Source organism: Gadus chalcogrammus, chromosome 2, assembly GCF_026213295.1.
Source record: "Gadus chalcogrammus isolate NIFS_2021 chromosome 2, NIFS_Gcha_1.0, whole genome shotgun sequence".
Taxonomy (NCBI): domain Eukaryota; kingdom Metazoa; phylum Chordata; class Actinopteri; order Gadiformes; family Gadidae; genus Gadus; species Gadus chalcogrammus.
In genome coordinates, this window is record NC_079413.1 from 24,117,229 (window position 1) to 24,136,077 (window position 18,849).

General features: G+C 44.5%; 1 protein-coding gene across 1 annotated transcript; it reads right to left on the bottom strand.

Moving 5' to 3' along the window:
* Positions 1-1,924: 1,924 nt before the first annotated feature.
* On the bottom strand, positions 1,925-18,558 carry LOC130402666 (alpha-N-acetylneuraminide alpha-2,8-sialyltransferase-like). The gene is made up of 8 exons (XM_056606968.1): positions 18,478-18,558; positions 17,056-17,137; positions 13,539-13,638; positions 9,760-9,837; positions 4,972-5,113; positions 2,726-2,838; positions 2,482-2,574; positions 1,925-2,387 (listed from the first exon to the last, which is right to left on the bottom strand). Exons 1-8 carry the CDS (start codon positions 18,556-18,558, stop codon positions 1,925-1,927), a joined length of 1,152 nt encoding a protein of 383 aa, XP_056462943.1.
* Between the last annotated feature and the right edge of the window lie 291 nt (positions 18,559-18,849).

The following is an 18,849-nucleotide window of genomic DNA, read 5'->3' on the forward strand; positions in this document are numbered from 1 at the left end:
TACTCCTAGCGCCGCAAGAGGGGTCAAATGACCCCTAAGTCATTTTAATGAGGCTGTGCATTTGCACATAATGATCACTAGGTGGCGCCAATGAGCTATTACCACGCGAGCGCCACATTTGTGTGTGTGTGTGTGTGTGTGTCACAAGTAGATGCGCAGAGGGTTGAAACAGCGCTTGTCCGATCTGCTCACAAGAAGGTTTCTTTGGCCAGTTACTGTGATTAAACACGAGTTGTTTAATGTTCACAATGTATCGTTTTTCATGGGGAAAATGAGATGCGTCCCCGGGACGCATGGATAGTGAGTTTAGTGCGTCCTTTCAGATTTTAATGCGTCAGGGACGCAGGACGCGTACCTAGCAACATCACTGCATAACAAGAGACCGATCCATTGACAGGGTTCATAAAAAGAGAACATATATTTTACATTTTATCCTGCTGAATATTGGGGGGGACAGGTTAGTATTTTCTCAACATTGGGGGGGACACGACCCCCCCAAAGAATGCGTGGTTACGCCCTTGTCCAAAGCAAATAAACAATACATTTTTGGAATATCAGCATAAGGCCTAAATGCATATTAGCCTATTATTAACTGTTACTTTAATGATGCCCAATTGCGTTGCCTGTGAATACTAACTATGTCAGTGGTCGGGTTTTGTTTAAAGCATGGTTGCATGTTTTATTTGATCATCAACACAGACAAAGACAATGCCATTGTATCACTCTTACTGGGACGCAGGACACAGGCTTTTGTGAAGCGAGTACCTTCTAGTATAAGTATTTAGTATTACCTAAAAAAATAGGAATTAATACTTAATAATATGTGTAGTACATCATGATGTTTGACACTGAATGTAGCAGCATAGGTTCAGCGAAAAGAAGTCTGCTGTTTGGCTTTAGAGACTGCCAATCAAGACATTTTTCATGCAATTTGAGGAACAGAACAAGCAATTTACTCTGTAGTTTTTAATTTTTTATCCAAATGTATGGAAAAATGTCATTCATAATCACGAACACAATGTCAAAGTTGGCAAATCAAAGTATATAACCTCATAGTACCAGTTTTTGACTCACCCAAAACCCAGTTTGATTCCATATACATAAGAATACATTTTAAATAAATAATATAGCCAGAATGTGTCTGGACTTTCCTATGATATATGAATATATTTATCTTTGTACAACCATAATATCCCATGCCATAGAGGAAAAAAAAATCACCCAAAAATCTCACTTTTTGCTTTGTTTAATCAGTGGCTATGTATATAATATTCATCATGGCAACCATTTTAAAATCGGGACACTGGGGAAGTGAATGTTCGAAGTTATGAGTCAATGTTGGCCTATGCGGGTTATGTAATATGGCATTAGCTTCAGCTAAAGATTAACCACTAATATTATTGTGCTAATTTTTCTAAATGAGCACAATTATAATGTAAACCAAAATGTGTCGTTTCATACAGGAAATCAAGCTGTTTTTTAACAAACATAAAATATTTGTGTTTTGAAAATATGTATGCATTACTTCTAATATTTTTCTACTCATATTGATTTTGCAAAATGGCTTAGTTGATGTACTCATCGTCAATTCAGTTAATTCATTCAATCATTGCATACATAAGGCACTAAAAATTACTTCAAATTTTCCAAATATTAATCTGAACAATCTCAATCCAAGTAAAATGATAAATACATTTGTAGTCTAAAAACAGTATTGTGCATAATGTCAAAAGACAAAGGCTTTTTTTGCATGATTTCATCAGTAAAAACAGTGCATGTTCAGTGCAGTGCCTTCTCAGTTCACCCTATTATTTAACTGTAAATGGTGGTGGCGTGGCATCGATACAGAATGGATCAATTATGGATCAATTTACTCAAAACACATATTGCCATCTTTGAGAATAATGGAGGCAAGACATTGACTCTACACACACTCCCCCAGGTGTATTTTGAGTACGCCCTGCTCGTGTAACCTCAACAAATGGTCAAACTCGTCAGGCATTGCATGAACCTTCTTCTTACTCGGTACGTTGTCATAGTAGTGGTTGTTGAGGGGCTGCTGTAATAGCGGGTGTTGGTCAAAGGGCCAGAACCCATATAGGTGTACATTGGTGCAAAGTTCCAGTGCCAGGCTGGCCACCATGAAGCCAGAGCTCAGACGCTTCTTCAGGCCCTTGGAGCTCCAGAAGCTGTGCAGGTTCCGAATGTACTCTGGGTTGAGGAACACCGGCCTGATTGGGCTCAATGACTCCTCGATGGTGTAGACGACCCTCAGGGAAGGCTGGATGTTTTTGGAGAGTGTGAACGCTGGCAGGAGTATCAGAGCATCCTTGTAGTGACTCATGCTATCGACGAAGGGACGTCGGCGATCCAGTAGACCACTGAATCTGAGAAGCAGAGGGTGGGTGGTTACAGAAGGAAATACATAGGTCCTCACTGGGTCAAAGTCATACTGGCAGTACACCATGCAGTTGCCATTACTTCTGATTAAGGATGCTTGGATTGGCCGTCACAAGGCCTGTCTTCTTGCCTACATCCTTGAGGTGGCTGCTCCCCACAGGAGGTAGGTTACACCTGCATTGGGGAGAAAGTACACACTCCTATCACTCGCAATTCAAATGTGTATTTGATTGAAGCTCAAAATGCTTCATGAAGACTGCATTCTGAGGGATTCAGTACAATAACAACCTCACAATGTGGAAGGAGTTAGTCTGGTAGTATCTACCTGATGACGAACTGGGCTGAATCTATCATCTCTCCACAGGTGCTGTTGGACAAAATCCCTCCATTGCCAACAACAGAGCAGGTATCCCAGGGTTTGCTCGAGAACGGATTCTTCTAATCACAAACAGGCAACAGACAAAACAACAGTGTTTAGAAATATGTGCTGGATTTGATTTATAGTCTCCATTTTGGCATTATATCCCATTGTTCAAAAGTGTTGGTGTCTTTTCAAATGTAATAATAATAACTTGACTTTAGTAACTTGATTAAGTTATTAAATCAAATATACTGTAAGCATTTTAACCAACACAATTTTTAGGACAATGTTGAAAAGAAACATAACAGAGAAATGTGTCTTTGGAACTGAGAAATGTAGAGAGACCTCAAAGTAATAAGGAGCGTTGCTGTGAGATTTTGAGAAAAGATTGGGAAAAAAGGGCAAAAAAGATGTGGCAGAAGTATCATTCCATAAATGATATACAAGGGCTCTGATCCTGAAAGGCTAATGAGCTGATTTAAAAGGAGGTGAATAAAAGAGCAAAGGGGAAATAAGCACATTTGCAGCCGAAGTTCAACTCTGTGTGCCCCCTAAAAATAATGTGCTGACCTTTATGGTTGGTTAATGGTCGATGGTTGAATTTTATACCTATCTCACCTGATAGTCTAACCGACGGCTCTGTATTATTTGTGTTTAGAGCACTGTAGGCTGGAGTGTAAAGGGGATATAGCTGCAGCAGAGCATTTCACTGTAGGCTGGAGTGTAAAGGGGATATAGCTGCAGCAGAGCATTTCACTGTAGGCTGGAGTGTAAAGGGGATATAGCTGCAGCAGAGCATTTCACTGTAGGCTGGAGTGTAAAGGGGATATAGCTGCAGCAGAGCATTTCACTGTAGGCTGGAGTGTAAAGGGGATATAGCTGCAGCAGAGCATTTCACTGTAGGCTGGAGTGTAAAGGGGATATAGCTGCAGCAGAGCATTTCACTGTAGGCTGGAGTGTAAAGGGGATATAGCTGCAGCAGAGCATTTCCCTGTAGGCTGGAGTGTAAAGGGGATATAGCTGCAGCAGAGCATTTCACTGTAGGCTGGAGTGTAAAGGGGATAGAGCTGCAGCAGAGCATTTCCCTGTAGGCTGGAGTGTAAAGGGGATATAGCTGCAGCAGAGCATTTCCCTGTAGGCTGGAGTGTAAAGAGGATATAGCTGCAGCAGAGCATTTCACTGTAGGCTGGAGTGTAAAGGGGATATAGCTGCAGCAGAGCATTTCACTGTAGGCTGGAGTGTAAAGGGGATATAGCTGCAGCAGAGCATTTCACTGTAGGCTGGAGTGTAAAGGGGATATAGCTGCAGCAGAGCATTTCACTGTAGGCTGGAGTGTAAAGGGGATATAGCTGCAGCAGAGCATTTCACTGTAGGCTGGAGTGTAAAGAGGATATAGCTGCAGCAGAGCATTTCACTGTAGGCTGGAGTGTAAAGGGGATATAGCTGCAGCAGAGCATTTCACTGTAGGCTGGAGTGTAAAGGGGATATAGCTGCAGCAGAGCATTTCACTGTAGGCTGGAGTGTAAAGAGGATATAGCTGCAGCAGAGCATTTCACTGTAGGCTGGAGTGTAAAGGGGATATAGCTGCAGCAGAGCATTTCACTGTAGGCTGGAGTGTAAAGGGGATATAGCTGCAGCAGAGCATTTCACTGTAGGCTGGAGTGTAAAGGGGATATAGCTGCAGCAGAGCATTTCACTCTAGGCTGGAGTGTAAAGGGGATATAGCTGCAGCAGAGCATTTCACTGTAGGCTGGAGTGTAAAGGGGATATAGCTGCAGCAGAGCATTTCACTGTAAATCAAGAGGTCTCTACTCCAACTCCAGGCCTCCCCTAAAACTATTCCCTGAAAGAATATCTAGGCATTCATTGTATTTTTGTCTAACTGAAATGTCTAGACTCTGTTTTCTATGTGTTAAGAGCACTCTGTGTTGTTTTGACGAATAGGTTTGTGTAAAGGAGGCCTAGCTCTGAGGCCTTGCTCCGTGTCAGAGCATCCGTCTCCCGATCTCAAGGTCTTCAGTTCAAACCGGAGGGCTTTGATTATATAGTGCACACTTTAAGATAATATTTAATATAAAAAAAGGTTCTTTTTTTTCATTTCAGAGAGCACACTTTAGGGTTCATATAAAAATAGGAAGAACGGTCAATTCCATAAGGGGTATAGTTGACAGTGACAGTATCTATAAACAACAAATGCCCAAAGAAATTACCTTTGCTAAGGTGTCAAAAATGTCTGACGTCACACTTGTGTTTCCTTTTGCACCGTCGTACACAATCTGGGATCCCACCGGGGTATTTTCCTGTGTCATGACGGCCTTGGTATAACCCTGACACGTGCTTCTCAGCAGATCTCTGAGGAGCAACCAAAAGAAAACAAACATCGAAAAAATTATTGAGCTGCACCATATACAGTAGAGCATGGCACATCCATTCAAATGTACATTAATATGAGTTCCCCTAGCCTACCAGTAGATAGAAATTTCGTTGGGTGTAAAACACTAGGCATTCTGCACTAGGCATTCTGCTCCGCCTTTGAAAAAACGAAGCTCAGACACACCGTTTTGGAATATTTCCGTATGTCGTCATAAGGGGAGCTGCCACCTCCCCTTTCTCCGCCTGCCAGCCAAGAGAATTTGGCCCGTCAGTGAGCTACGACCGTGCGAGCGCCACATACAGGTCATACTCAGAAAATTAGAATATCGTGCAAAAGTTAATTTATCTCAGTAATTCAACTTAAAAGGCCAAACTAATACATTATGTAGACTCATTACATGCAAAGTGAGATAGCCCAAGACTTTATTTCTTATTATTTTGAAGATTATTACTTACAATTTATGAAAACCCTGAATTCAAAATCTCAGAAAATTTGAATATTGTGAAAAGGTTCCATATTGTAGGCTCAAAGTGTCACATTCTAATCAGCTAATTAATCCAAAACACCTGAAAAGAGTTCCTGAGCCTTTAAATGGTCTCTCAGCCTGCTTCAGTAGGATGCACAATCATGGGGAAGACTGCTGACCTGACAGTTTATGCAGAAAACCATCATTGACACCCTCCACAAGGAGGGAAAGCCTCAGAAGGTATTTGCAAAAGAAGTTGGATGTTCGCAAAGTGCTGTATCAAAGCACATTAATAGAAAGTTAAGTGGAAGGGCAAAGTGTGGAAGAAAAGGGTGAAGAAGCAGCAGGGATGACCCCAGCCTGGAGAGGATTGTGCGCAAAAGGCCTTTCAAAAGTGTTGGAGAGCTTCACAAGGACTGGACTGAGGCTGGGGTGAGTGCATCAAGAGCCAACACACACAGACAAATCTGTGAAATGGGCTTTAAATGTCGTATTCCTCTTGTCAAGCCACTCCTGAACAAAAAACAACGTCAGAAGCGTCTTACGCTTTTTTTTTAAAAAAAAAAGAACTGGTCTGTTGCTCATTGGTCCAAAGTCCTCTTTTCGGATGAGAGCCAATTTTGCATCTCATTTGGAAACCAAGGTCCCAGAGTCTGGAGAAAGATTGGAGAGGCACAGAATGCAAGATGCTTGAAGTCCAGTGTGAAGTTTCCACAGTCTGTGTTGGTTTGGGGAGGCATGTCATCTGCTGGTGTTGGTCCACTGTGCTTTATTAAGACCAGAGTCAACGCAGCCGTCTACCAGGACATTTTAGAGCACTTCATGCTTTCCTCAGCGGACCATCTTTATGGGGATGCTGACTTCATTTTCCAGCAGGACTTGGCACCTGCCCACACTGCCAAAACTACAAAAACCTGGTTCAATGACCATAGGATTACTTTCCTTGATTGGCCAGCAAACTCGCCTGACCTGAACCCCAGAGAGAATCTATGGGGCATTGCCAAGAGAAAGATGAAAGACATGAGACTGAACAATGCCAAAGAGCTGAAGGCCGCTATTGAAGCATCCTGGTCATCTAACACCTGAGCAGGGCCACAGGCTGATAGCATCCATGCCACGCCGCATTAAGGCAATAGTTCATGCAAAAAGTGGCCCAAACCAAGTACTGAGTACATATGCATGATTATACTTTTCACAGGGCCAACATTTCTTTATTTAAAATCCTTTTTTTATTGATTTCATGTAATATTCTAATTTTCTGAGATTTAGAATTTTGGGTTTTCATAAGCTGTCAACCATAATCTTCAAAATTATAACAAATAAAGGCTTGGAATATCTCACTTTGCATGTAATGAGTCTTCATAATGTATTAGTATGACCTTTTAAGTTGAATTACTGAAATAAATGAACTTTTGCACGATGTTAAAATTTTCTGAGTATGACCTGTGTGTATGTGTGTGTGTATGTGTGTGTGTGTGTGTGTGTGTGTGTGTGTGTGTGTGTGTGTGAGTGTGTGTGTGTGTGTGTGCGCGTGTGTGTGATTACACACACTGTAAGGCAAGTGTTGAACACTTCCTTGTTATTTGGATAACCATTCTGCTGTTGGTGTTATGGCTCATAACACGTCGGTTCTTTGACGTCTCTGGTATTTCAACAACAAGGCTGTAGTTGGGGTTATCTCAGCCCGTGTTGAGCCCCGCTGCCCGTTGCCCACTGCCGCGAGGCGCCACCACCACAAAGCACCAGCGCCCTGCAGCCGGCGCCGCGCGGCCGCTAGCCGGCAGCGGGCAGCAGGCAGCGCGCGGTTCAGTCTACTTCAGACTGATGTGAAAGTGGAAGAACCAGAGACGTCGGAGAACCCGACGCAGTCGTTTGAGATTCATTATATCGTCTGGAGGCGCACACAGCTTTTGGCCGTAATAATATGTATTATGTGATATCTATTATATGATATTATTTAGATATAGAGCTCCAGGAATGTAACGCAAGTGTACACTTCCTTGTTATTTGGATAACCGTTCTGCTTTTGGTGTTATGGCGCATAACACGTCGGACTCTCGTCTCCGGTATTTCAACAACGAGACTCGTAGTGGGGGTTATCTCAGCCATGGCTGAGAAGGAATTGGGGGAAAGGAACATTGGCTTTGACTCCCTGAAGGACATGAACCACGACATGGAGGAGAAAGGGATTGTTGGCGGCGAATGTCTCCCGCTTGAGCCCCGCTTCCCGCTGCCGAGGGACCACCGCCTCGGCGCTGCAGGAGGCGGTGTTGCCTAAGCGCTGACCGCTGCCGAGGCGGTGATCCCTCGGCAGCGAGGCTCCGGCAGGAGACAACCGCGGGCAACAATCCCTTTCTCCTCCATGTCGTGGTTCAGTCTACTTCAGATTGATGAGGACGTGGAAGAACCAGAGACGTCGGAGAACCCGACACGATCGTTTGAGATTCCTAATATCGTCTGGAGGCGCACACAGCTTTTGGCCATGATAATATATATTATATGATAATGATATCTATGTATTATATGATATTATTTAGATATGGAGCTCCAGGAAACGGCGCATTTGGGGAAAGCTCAATGTGCGACTTGCTCGTAGTGGCTGTAATTCTGCACCACGGCTGAATTTCGGGAACATCTTCAAATACTGTGTTAGGGGCCCACCAATATCTATATTAAAGCATCTATAAAATAGCATGACCTTTATTTTAATTTGATTAAATTAAAGTAGTAGACCTTTAATTTAATCAATTCCTCCTGATCCTCATCGTCATCCGCTTATCCGGGATCGGGTCGCGGGGGGAGCAGCTCAAGCAGGGGGCCCCAGACTTCCCTTTCCCGGGCCACATTGACCAGCTCTGACGGGGGGATCCCAAGGCGTTCCCAGGCCAGTGTTGAGATATAATCTCTCCACCTAGTCCTGGGTCTTCCCCGAGGTCTCCTCCCCACTGGACGTGCCTGAAACACCTCCCAAGGGAGGCGCCCAGTGGGCATCCTTGCCAGATGCCCGAACCACCTCAGCTGACTCCTTTCTAAGTAAAGGAGCAGCGGCTCTAATCAATTGATGGCAAAGTAAATTTTTTATTTCGCTTTCAGACCCTGACAATAGAAAGCAATGGAACCCACTACAGATATCCTCATGTTCTCTTTAAGTATTTTACATTCGCAGAGGGGAACTTTCTGGGTGGTTCCCTCACTATTGGCAACAGAACTGTGATTAGCCATTACAAGGCGTTTTTAAAATCCGCCTCTTCTGACATCACAAGTGGGCGTGTCCCCCTAGATGTGTGCTGGGTAGATCAGTCTACCAGCCTACCCAGTGGACTGTAACAAAGGTTGCTCATCTATCTCTCATAAATCAGACCGTTATCTCATAAAAAAAAGTTATCAGCGCAATGCACAGGAACTTTCTCAGATCTCAAACACACTGTCAAAAGGGGCGTGGCTCAGGCCCCTATTGACTTTTTGACCACAAACATGAAAAAAGGCGTGTAAAGACAGGTCTTTTGTCTCCACACGCCTTAAGGCACAAGTTTCTATCTTCATCCCACTGGAAATGGGGAACTTAAAACGAATGACGTTTTATTTACTTTTAGGTTGGAGATCACGGCACTTATTGTGCCCTTTCAAGACTTTCACAGACGATCCCACTGTGCCCCCTGGTTCATAGGTCTTTCACCGACGATCCCACTGTGCCCCCTGGTTCATAGGACTTTCACAGACGATCCCACTGTGCCCCCTGGTTCATAGGTCTTTCACAGACGATCCCACTGTGCCCCCTGGTTCATAGGTCTTATGGCCAAGTTCCTCTTTCCAATGACTTTAGATTCATTGCGTGCAATGCCTTTTATTTCCAAAGTGTTTCAATGGCGCATTTGATCATACTTTGTGAATCACTTCCTGTCTGTTGGGCTAGAGGCCGCAAATTGAATAATGCATATCGAGGCCCTATTTCATATAAAAAAGACTCCAAGTGTCCTTGACCCCTATTTCTCCTTATTACGTCACTTCCTGTAGGGCTAGATTTATAGTATACTATCTACTAAATGTAATAATCCTTAATGCCCTGAATCATATTAGAAACCAGATATCTCTATCGGACTCCAAAGACCTTGCATGCAATTGTGTTGCAGGTGTGTGTATCACAATCGTTTTTAGTACCTGAACATTGTAGAGTTTTCTTGCTGCATTTTCCATGTCTGAGAAAAACGTGCCATCACTTTCTCAATCGGTGATTCCCTATGAACAAAACACAGCAAATATCTGAATAAACTGCAATAAAAACAACATTTAATAAAGACTTAAAGTAGACGTAGGCATGAACGCATTAAATATTATAACTGGTTTCCATTCTGTACCACAAGTGTCACTGACACCAATATTAGATTGATTCATATTTGTCACATTTGATTTAATAAAAAAATAATAATTGTATATAATCCAAAGTGACCTACATTGAATTCCCATGCATGTAAATGAATGTGATGTAGCTTGTGAGTAAATGCGTTGTGAGAATATGAGTTTTTGATTGACTCTTTTTAAATGACAGGGTCTCTTACATGTTTGGTTCGGGTAAACATCTTGCCTTTCAATCACAGGTGTATGAAATGCTTCTTCCAAATGGTGGATAGACATACGAAGGGAGGGAGCAAAGCGGGTGAGGTTGTTATAAAATGTGGGCTCTCACCTGCATCCTTTACATCGTTTAGGGCGCTGCGGGATTTTCGGAGCGGGAAGTAAAGGAAGAGGTGGAGGTGCAGGTTTCACATCGCTATAGAGTGAAACAGTTATGTTCGGGAAAGCTTTTTCAGAGCTTTCTATAGTAACATGGTTGGACGGCAAACACACACATAAACACACACACACATCTAATTAGGATGACTTTTGAATTAGCACACCACAACCACAATTTGCCAATCAGTTGCATATCTGTTCGAAGAAGTCAGTCAAGTCCTTTGAAATGTGTAGCCGTGTTAATTAGCTGCGGTTAAGGTACAGCCCTTAAACTAGGAGGGGCATGTTTCACCTGGTTGCATGAAAAACCCAAGATAACCACATTAAACTGTAAAATTCTACGTACATTCATAAATCTATCTGTAGTTAATACATGTACATGATAAAATATACATTGCATTTTGATCCATTGCCTGTAAACTGTAGATAGCCTAAAATAAATGTTGCGCAGGTCAGAGGTGCTGGCTGGAATACATGTCTCGTATTTCACTGTCTTAAACTAAATAGAAAAAATGTGGATGTATAAGTGTATCGAAACACACTTAGAAGAAAAAAAGTTTTGTCCAAAGACGAATCTCTGATTAAGTCCACCTATTGTTTCCACATTATGTCAATCAGATGGATGATATAATGCCAAGAAAGATAGTAGATGACCTGTAACTGCCTCCCTCACTGCTCATTCATGTTGTTTGTGTTAAAATACATAAAGTTTCCCATAATACAGATTCTTGAAAAGAATCTTGTGACTTCTTGTGGATGTCTTGCAATCAATTTAATAGAACCGTTAAACTCTACTCAAATGTTAGTGTTCTTGGGGGAAAATGTGTGTGCGTGGATGTGTGTGGATGTGTGTGTGTGTGTGTGTGTGTGTGTGTGTGTGTGTGTGTGTGTGTGTGTGTGTGTGTGTGTGTGTGTGTGTGTGTGTGTGTGTGTGACCTGTTATTGAAGACATACGAGCTGAGGGTAGTAAACACAGTTCCGCAGATGAGGAGGGTGATCATCAAGGAGAACAGCATCTTCAGGGACGACAGCATCTCCAATGCTTACGTTCTCCTTCTTCTCTATTCTTCTGTGAGTTCCAACTCTCCAGTGCTCTTCAACAGGATGACCCTCTCTCTCTTTCTGTCCGTGAACAGTTGTCCTAATTGAGCGTCCGTCCGTAAGGCTGGCACAGATGGGTTCAGCAGTCACAATTGTTCTTTTGGTTTGAATGCCTTCTGTAATTCGCATGATAAGCCTCTGATTCGTCCAGCTCCTCAGCCTAGCTGCCTCCTCCCCTCCTCTTTGATTCTCAGCACGGTTGTTTTTAAGATATGAGAGTGGCACATGCTTGACAAGTTAGTTGATGATCCACAACCCACACCCAACCTTTTCTTGGGCTTCTTCAGCCATTGGACACAGGGTGGTGATGTCAGAAGACCGGTTTATTGTAAGGTTGCAGACAATGATACGTGACAATGGTGCTCCATGTTGCCATACAGGAGATCTCTCTCCGAGAGCCATATTGAACTATATACCCGAGAGCCATATTGAATTATATACCCGAGAGCCATATTGAACTATATACCCGAGAGCCATATTGAATTATATACCGTTTGGAAGCTTCTTATAGCAGCAGCAAACCGTGGCTCTTAAAGTTTGGCCCTCTGAACCCCCTTCAACCAGACAATCACAACTATTAGACAGAGAATTATGACAACAGAAATTCCAAATACTTGATAGGAATATAAATGACAGAAAAAAACAACCCTTAAAGATGGCCGTCTTGGAAGCAATAGCCAATCCAAAGAGATGAAGAGGACCATCAGCAGCCAGCAGCCAGCGCCCAGCCCCGCTCGCTGCTCCTCGACCTGCCAGCACCGAGCCAAGGAAGGTTCAACTCCCAAAGCCAAACGGCAGAAAACTAATCTGAAGAAAAAGAACGCAACGCAAAGGAACACGTCGGTCGTCGACACACGGAGGGGCCGAGCCCCCCGGATTGACCCTTGAGACCCCCCAAAGCCTTAGAAGGGGGGAAAAAGAAGGTCATTAAATGGCCACAAGGATTTGTGTTTTCGTAGTATCTTCCATTATGTATCATCACATTATTTTGATTTATCTTATTAAAGGCACCCAGTGCAACTTTCGAGGCTTAAAAATAAACATTAAATTTCTAGTCTTTTTTACACGTAGTAAGTTTCAATAACTCCATACCATTACATACCGACATTTAAGCAGCAAAGATGAGACGTCGGTTGTGTGGTGAGAACTGATACAAAATCGATAACAACAACAATGCCGCCATTTTCTTTATTTTTTGTAACCTACAATAAATAAAGCAGGCTTCCAGTCAATGGAAAGATGGCTTCTCCCCACCGGCGATTGTTGTTGTTTACGATTTTCTATCAGTTCTCACCACACAACGACGTCTCATCTTTGCTCCTTGAATGTCGATATGTAATGGTATGGAGTTATTGAAACTTACTACGTGTAAAAAAGAGAAATTGAATGTTTATTTTTCATTGAATGTTTACATAAAGTTGCACTGGGTGCCTTTAACACATTTTTATACTGTCAAATATATTGTGTGCATCAGTTCCGTCTTTGTAAGGGTAACTGTAGTACGCATAATACAAGTACAAATTACTTACATTTTTTCACTAATCATTGCATGTACAGAGGAAATATAACTAGCCAACATTGTGCTCTAGAAAACAAGCTTTCAAAAGAAAATTGGATGAAAGCGTTTATGTGGAAAATGCTAACAAATAGGAATCGTAAGCAGTTGACGGATTGGTATAAAATAGCAAATTGATAATGTTTATATATATTATTCAAGATTGTTTTCCACTGTTTTAGTATGGTGAGTGGATGATGGCTGGTTGAAACAGCCTCACCCGGCCCGAGTCAGACTGATGGGACAATGGGCTGGGTGAGGCTGCACCACTGTTGCACATTGAACAATAAATGTGCACATGTTAAACCAGCTTTGACCACACACACTCGGGTAGAGATCTCCTGCACGGTGACATGGAGCACCGTGTGTCTTTGTCCTCAATCTCTCCCTTAATAAACTGGTCTTCAAACAACGCCACCCTTTGTCCAGATAAGCCCAATGAAAGACACCTAGCTGGGGTGCGTTGCGGATCATCGTTTAACTGAACAATGTCCAGATCGGAACCATCTCTATCTTTTGCATCCACACATTTCATGCATGTGCCACTCACATGTCTTGGTGATAAAGCCCCGACGACCACATACAAGGGGCGTCGTTTGCCTTGCTGAGAATCAACGAAGAGGAGGAGAGGTCAATGCTGAGCTGAGGAGCTGGAAGAACCAGAGGCAGGTCCCACGGTTCACCAGCAGAAAGAGAGGGAGGGGGCAGTATGTTGAAGAGCACAGGAGAGTTGTAACCCACAGAAGAACAGAGAGGGAAGAGAGGGAGGGGGCAGTATGTTGAAGAGAAGAGGAGAGTTGTAACTCACAGAAGAACAGAGAGGAAAGAGAGGAAGGGGACAGTATGTTGAAGAGCACAGGAGAGTTGTAACCCACAGAAGAACAGAGAGGGAAGAGAAGGAGGGGACAGTATGTTGAAGAGAAGAGGAGAGTTGTAACTCACAGAAGAACAGAGAGGGAAGAGAGGGAGGGGGCAGTATGTTGAAGAGCACAGGAGAGTTGTAACTCACAGAAGAACAGAGAGGGAAGAGAGGAAGGGGACAGTATGTTGAAGAGCAGAGGAGAGTTGTAACTCACAGAAGAACAGAGAGGGAAGAGAAGGAGGGGACAGTATGACATGCATGAGCAGTGGGATTAGGCAGTTTGCAGGCCATCTGCCTCTTGCTTAGCGCGTTCGTGACAGACCTACCCCAATGCATCAAGGCTTTATAGACATATTGCAAAATAGTTAACAACTCTCTCCAGTCAGGCAATTTCCCAAAAGCCTGGAAAACTGCAGTTATTAAACCCCTTTCACAGAAGCAGAGCATAGATGCCTCTATTACTAACAACTACAGACAGTGGTTGGTTTGAGCCTCCCTGTATTCCGGTACATATTTGGGCAGATCCGGTACCTCTCATGAAAAAAATAAAAAATAAAAAAATGTTAAAAATAAAGTAATAATAAGCATTTATTAATTTACAGAACAAATCCCAAGAATTTCATGTTGTTTAAGATTTAACGTCATTTGAAAGAGTCGGAGATCTGTTGACGCACTGAAAAGCTGCGGGCCAACAAACCACGCCCGACACTTTCGAAATTTGCCGCATCTGAGGAGCAAGCAGAGAGGGAAAAACGTTACCATGCATGACCACGTGCGTGGGCATCAGGCCCCCATGCATGACCACATGCGTGGGCATCAGGCCCCCATGCATGACCACGTGCGTGGGCATCAGGCCCCCATGCATGACCACGTGCGTGGTCATGTTCTGACTTTAATCTCAGAATTCTGAGAAAAAAGTCAGAATTCTGACTTTAAAGTCAGAACTACGGGTATCTGTAAGGACCAACCTCCGTGGGAGAGACACTTTGCTTTATGCAGTAGGAGGAAACCTATGGAAAGCCAAGAAGGCCACAATCCGGCCCTAGAATGGCGCGGTAAAAGTGCACGTCCCATAGCCAACTCACAAAGCTCACCAAGTCCAGTATTCAGAATTCAAAGCATTTATTCACAAATACGTTCTATTTTTTTGACAAGCGGAGCTGACAGTCCTGTGCAAGTATGCAAATTAGCCATGTGCGCCAAACAGAAGATAGACGCAATGTATAGAACTGATTGTTGTGCATTGTTGTGGATATGTAGGCTGGTTAGTTGTGGTTGTTTGTGGTCTTAGTGAAACAGCTTTGCCTTGGAGTTGGAGAAGTTGGAGTGATTGTGTGAATGTGCGAGAGAGAGCGCACCTGCCGTGGTGATGTTGGGCTTGTTGTGGGCTTATATGTGATCAATGATGTATCTGTCTGATCGTATTAGCTGTAGATGGATGGTTAAATAATGTCACAAGATCGGTCATACTGCAGGCTCTCATTTGCAAATGCACTGATTGTGTGCCCGTCTCCAATATGCTATTTACCTGGCATTTATTCAGTTCATGTTCTTCTGAGTGCGCAAGAACGGTGCCAATTATTGTCGTGTTTGCATTGTAATGCACAACTTTGCCCCACCCTGTTATAAAATAACGTGCATCCCAACAACTTTAGCCAATGCAGGCTCCTATTGCTTTACCAGTGTGTTTAACGTGTGTGCGTGTGTGTGTCTGTGTGTGTGTGTGTGTGTGTGTGTGTGTGTGTGTGTGTGTGTGTGTGTGTGTGTGTGTGTGTGTGTTGTCATGTAGGCTATAGATATAGATTGATTGTCTTGGCTTGCTTGCATCCATGAAATATTGTAATGTTATGGCCTAGCTGGCTACTGCATATCGAGAACAATCTGGGGATGAGGGCATCCCCGAATATTAACGGGTATTTCGCACACTGCCATCTCAATATGACTAATAGCCGCGGCTATTAGTTCCGTACGGATTCCGTACGGAATTCTTGCACTTTTACCGCGCCATTCTAGGGCCGGATTGTGGCCTTCTTGGCTTTCCATAGTCAGAAAAGTCAGAATTCTGACTTTTTTCTCAGAATTCTGAGATTAAAGTCAGAATTCTGACTTTTTTCTCAGAATTCTGAGATTAATGTCAGAATTCTGACTTTAATCTCAGAATTCTGAGATTAAAGTCAGAATTCTGATTTTTTTTCTCTGAATTCTGAGATTAATGTCAGAATTCTGACTTTTTATCTCAGAATTCTGAGATTAATGTCAGAATTCTGAGATTAATGTCAGAATTCTGACTTTTTTCTCAGAATTCTGAGATTAAAGTCAGAATTCTGACATTAATCTCAGAATTCTGACATTAATCTCAGAATTCTGACTTTAATCTCAGAATTACATGTGTGGCCCTAATCCTCTTCCGTACACGCACAACCCAAGTAGGCAGTGTTTTTTTCTGTCCCATAAACTCTAACCCCCGTACTGAGTCGCCGGATCCACCCCCCCTTTGCGTTCCGGGACCTCCCACTTTACAAATTAAGCACTGACTACAGACCAATATCCAATCTACCCTTCATAAGTAAAACCATTGAGAAAGTTGTCCTCCAGCAACTTAATCACTTCCTTGCATAAACTGCTTGATCTGACACCTTCCAACCAGGATTTCGACCCCACTGAGACCGCCCTTATTATTTTTCTACAGACACTGTAGACCAGTGGTTCTCAACCTTTTTCGAGCAAAACGCCCCCCTGACCTTACCCTGATCCTCCCCCCCAATAAAAAAATTCAATGAACTAACAACCCACTTGTAATGATATGTATGTTCTGTATATATGTTATATCTTATGACCACTAGGTGGCAGTGTTGATTACTAGATCAGATGGAGCTAGATTTGAGAACGACAGAACAAGTGTAACGGGAGAACCATGAAGGCTGGTAAAAATAAAGACACCTACTTAGAAATATCCAAAGTTGTTTATTTATAATAACATAACTTTACACCACTCACACTCAGAGAGAGAGAGAGAGAGAGAGAGAGAGAGGGAGAGAGGGAGAGAGGGAGAGAGAGAGAGGGAGAGGGAGGGAGAGGGAGAGGGAGGGAGAGGGAGAGGGAGAGATTCTTGGCCAAGAAAGAAGAGTTGAGGAAGAAATGGTTGGATTGAACATTCATTCACCGTGACTGCGGGCCGGTCTCTCCCGGCCGCCACGTCTCCCACCGTGCCCGGGCCCCGGCACCCCGCGGCCCGGCACCGTGACCTTGGGCACCGCGAGCACCGTGAACGCACAGAGCAGCTGAAACTGAACAACAGCAAGAGGAAGGAGGATAACGGGCTATTTTTTGCTAGCCCATGTTTGAGTGTGTTGTGTTGCTTATCGAACTGTTATCCCGCGAACTTGGGTTATGTTTATCAGCGATACTATAGAGATCATGACGAAAGCTGATGTAACAGGAGTCTGGGCGTGTCCAGGACCGAACCGCGCTGTATGACCACTGCGAGCGGGGACTCTCTCCCGAGCCAATGCAGATCGGACGCACGCATCTTTCCTCCAAGGAGAAGGAACGCCGTATGCGCTCCAGTGCCTGCCTCTACTGTGGTCTTTTGGGCCATCTCCGGTCAGGCTGCCTCTCTCTCTCGGGAAAAGAACGGGCTTGCCAGTAACCCGAGGGATCCTGGCGAGCCGTTCCCATAACCCCTCGGTCTCCCGTCCCCTCCTGGAAGCTGTCCTCCTGTGGCAGGACCAAACCCTCCCGCTCTCTATCCTCCTGGACTCCGGGGCTGTTGAGAGTTTTATTGATCGGGAGTTGGTCCTTCGATTGAAGATCGACACTGTTCCTCTTGACCCCCCAATCGAGACCCAGGCGTTAGACGGGAGGACACTCACGCTGGTGGAGAGCCGTACCGTTCCGGTCAACCTGCTCGTTTCGGGGAATCACCACGAGTCCATCTCTCTTCTGGTGATTACCAGCCCCTTCTCCCCGGTCGTTCTGGGTTACCCCTGGTTTAAGACACACAACCCCCAAATCGATTGGGGAACAGGTCGAGTAATGTCCTGGAGTACACACTGTCTGTCCCAGTGTTTGCGGTCCGCCCAGTCACCTCGGGCGCCGGAGCTCGTGTCTGCCGCCGCACCTCCTAACCTGTCCTCCGTTCCGGAGGAGTACCACGACCTTGGGGAGGTGTTCAGCAAATCCCACGCTTTGTCCTTGCCCCCCCACCGTCCTTATGACGGCGCCGTTGACCTCCTTTCCGGGGCTCCTCTCCCTGGGAGTCGCCTGTTCCATCTTTCTTGGCCTGAGCGTGAGTCTATGGAGGAGTACATCGGGGAATCCCTCACCGCTGGGATCATCCGCCCATCCTCTTCACCGGTAGGAGCGGGGTTCTTCTTTGTGGGGAAGAAGGATGGCTCACTTCGTCCCTGCATCGACCACCGGGGATTGAACAATATCACTGTGAAGAACAAGTATCCCTTGCCCCTCATTACTTCCGCCTTCGTCCCCCTCCACGGAGCCGTGGTCTTCACCAAGCTTGATCTGAGCAATACCATTTGGTCCGCATCCGGGAGGGATACGAGTGGAAGACCGCGTTCAACACACCTTTGGGCCACTTCGAGTACCTGGTTATGCCCTTCGGACTCACCAACGCCCCCGCTGCCTTCCAGTCCCTGGTCCACGATGTCCTCCGGGACGACGTGTTGAACCGCTCCGTGTTTGTATCCATCGACGACTATCCTGATCTTCCCGAGATCCGTGGAGGAGCACCGGGTCCACGTCCACGTCCAGCAGGTTCTACAGCGATCGCTGGAGAATCGACTTTACGTCAAGGCGGAGAAATGGGACTTCCCCGTGCCATCCGTCTCCTTCCTGGGCTACATAATCGGTCAGGGCCAGATAAGGATGGATCCCTCCAGGGGCCAGTATACAGGGGTCGTCACAAGTAGGGTTCTCATCCTGAGCAGTAGGTACACGTTGGTGGTAACTGCATGGTCAAGATGTAAAACCCGCAGGGGGT

Bases quoted from the DNA above. Each gene is read 5' to 3' on its own strand.
- LOC130402666 (XM_056606968.1), bottom strand. From the start codon at position 18,558: ATGGATACAAACACGGAGCGGTTCAACACGTCGTCCCGGAGGACATCG. The intron at 13,639-17,055 runs GTGGGAGACGTG...TGGTTCTTCCAG, and splicing joins GGTGCCGGGGCCCGGGCACG to CTCCTCAGCTCAGCATTGAC. The intron at 2,388-2,481 runs GTAATGGCAACT...TCTGCTTCTCAG, and splicing joins CCAAGCATCCTTAATCAGAA to ATTCAGTGGTCTACTGGATC.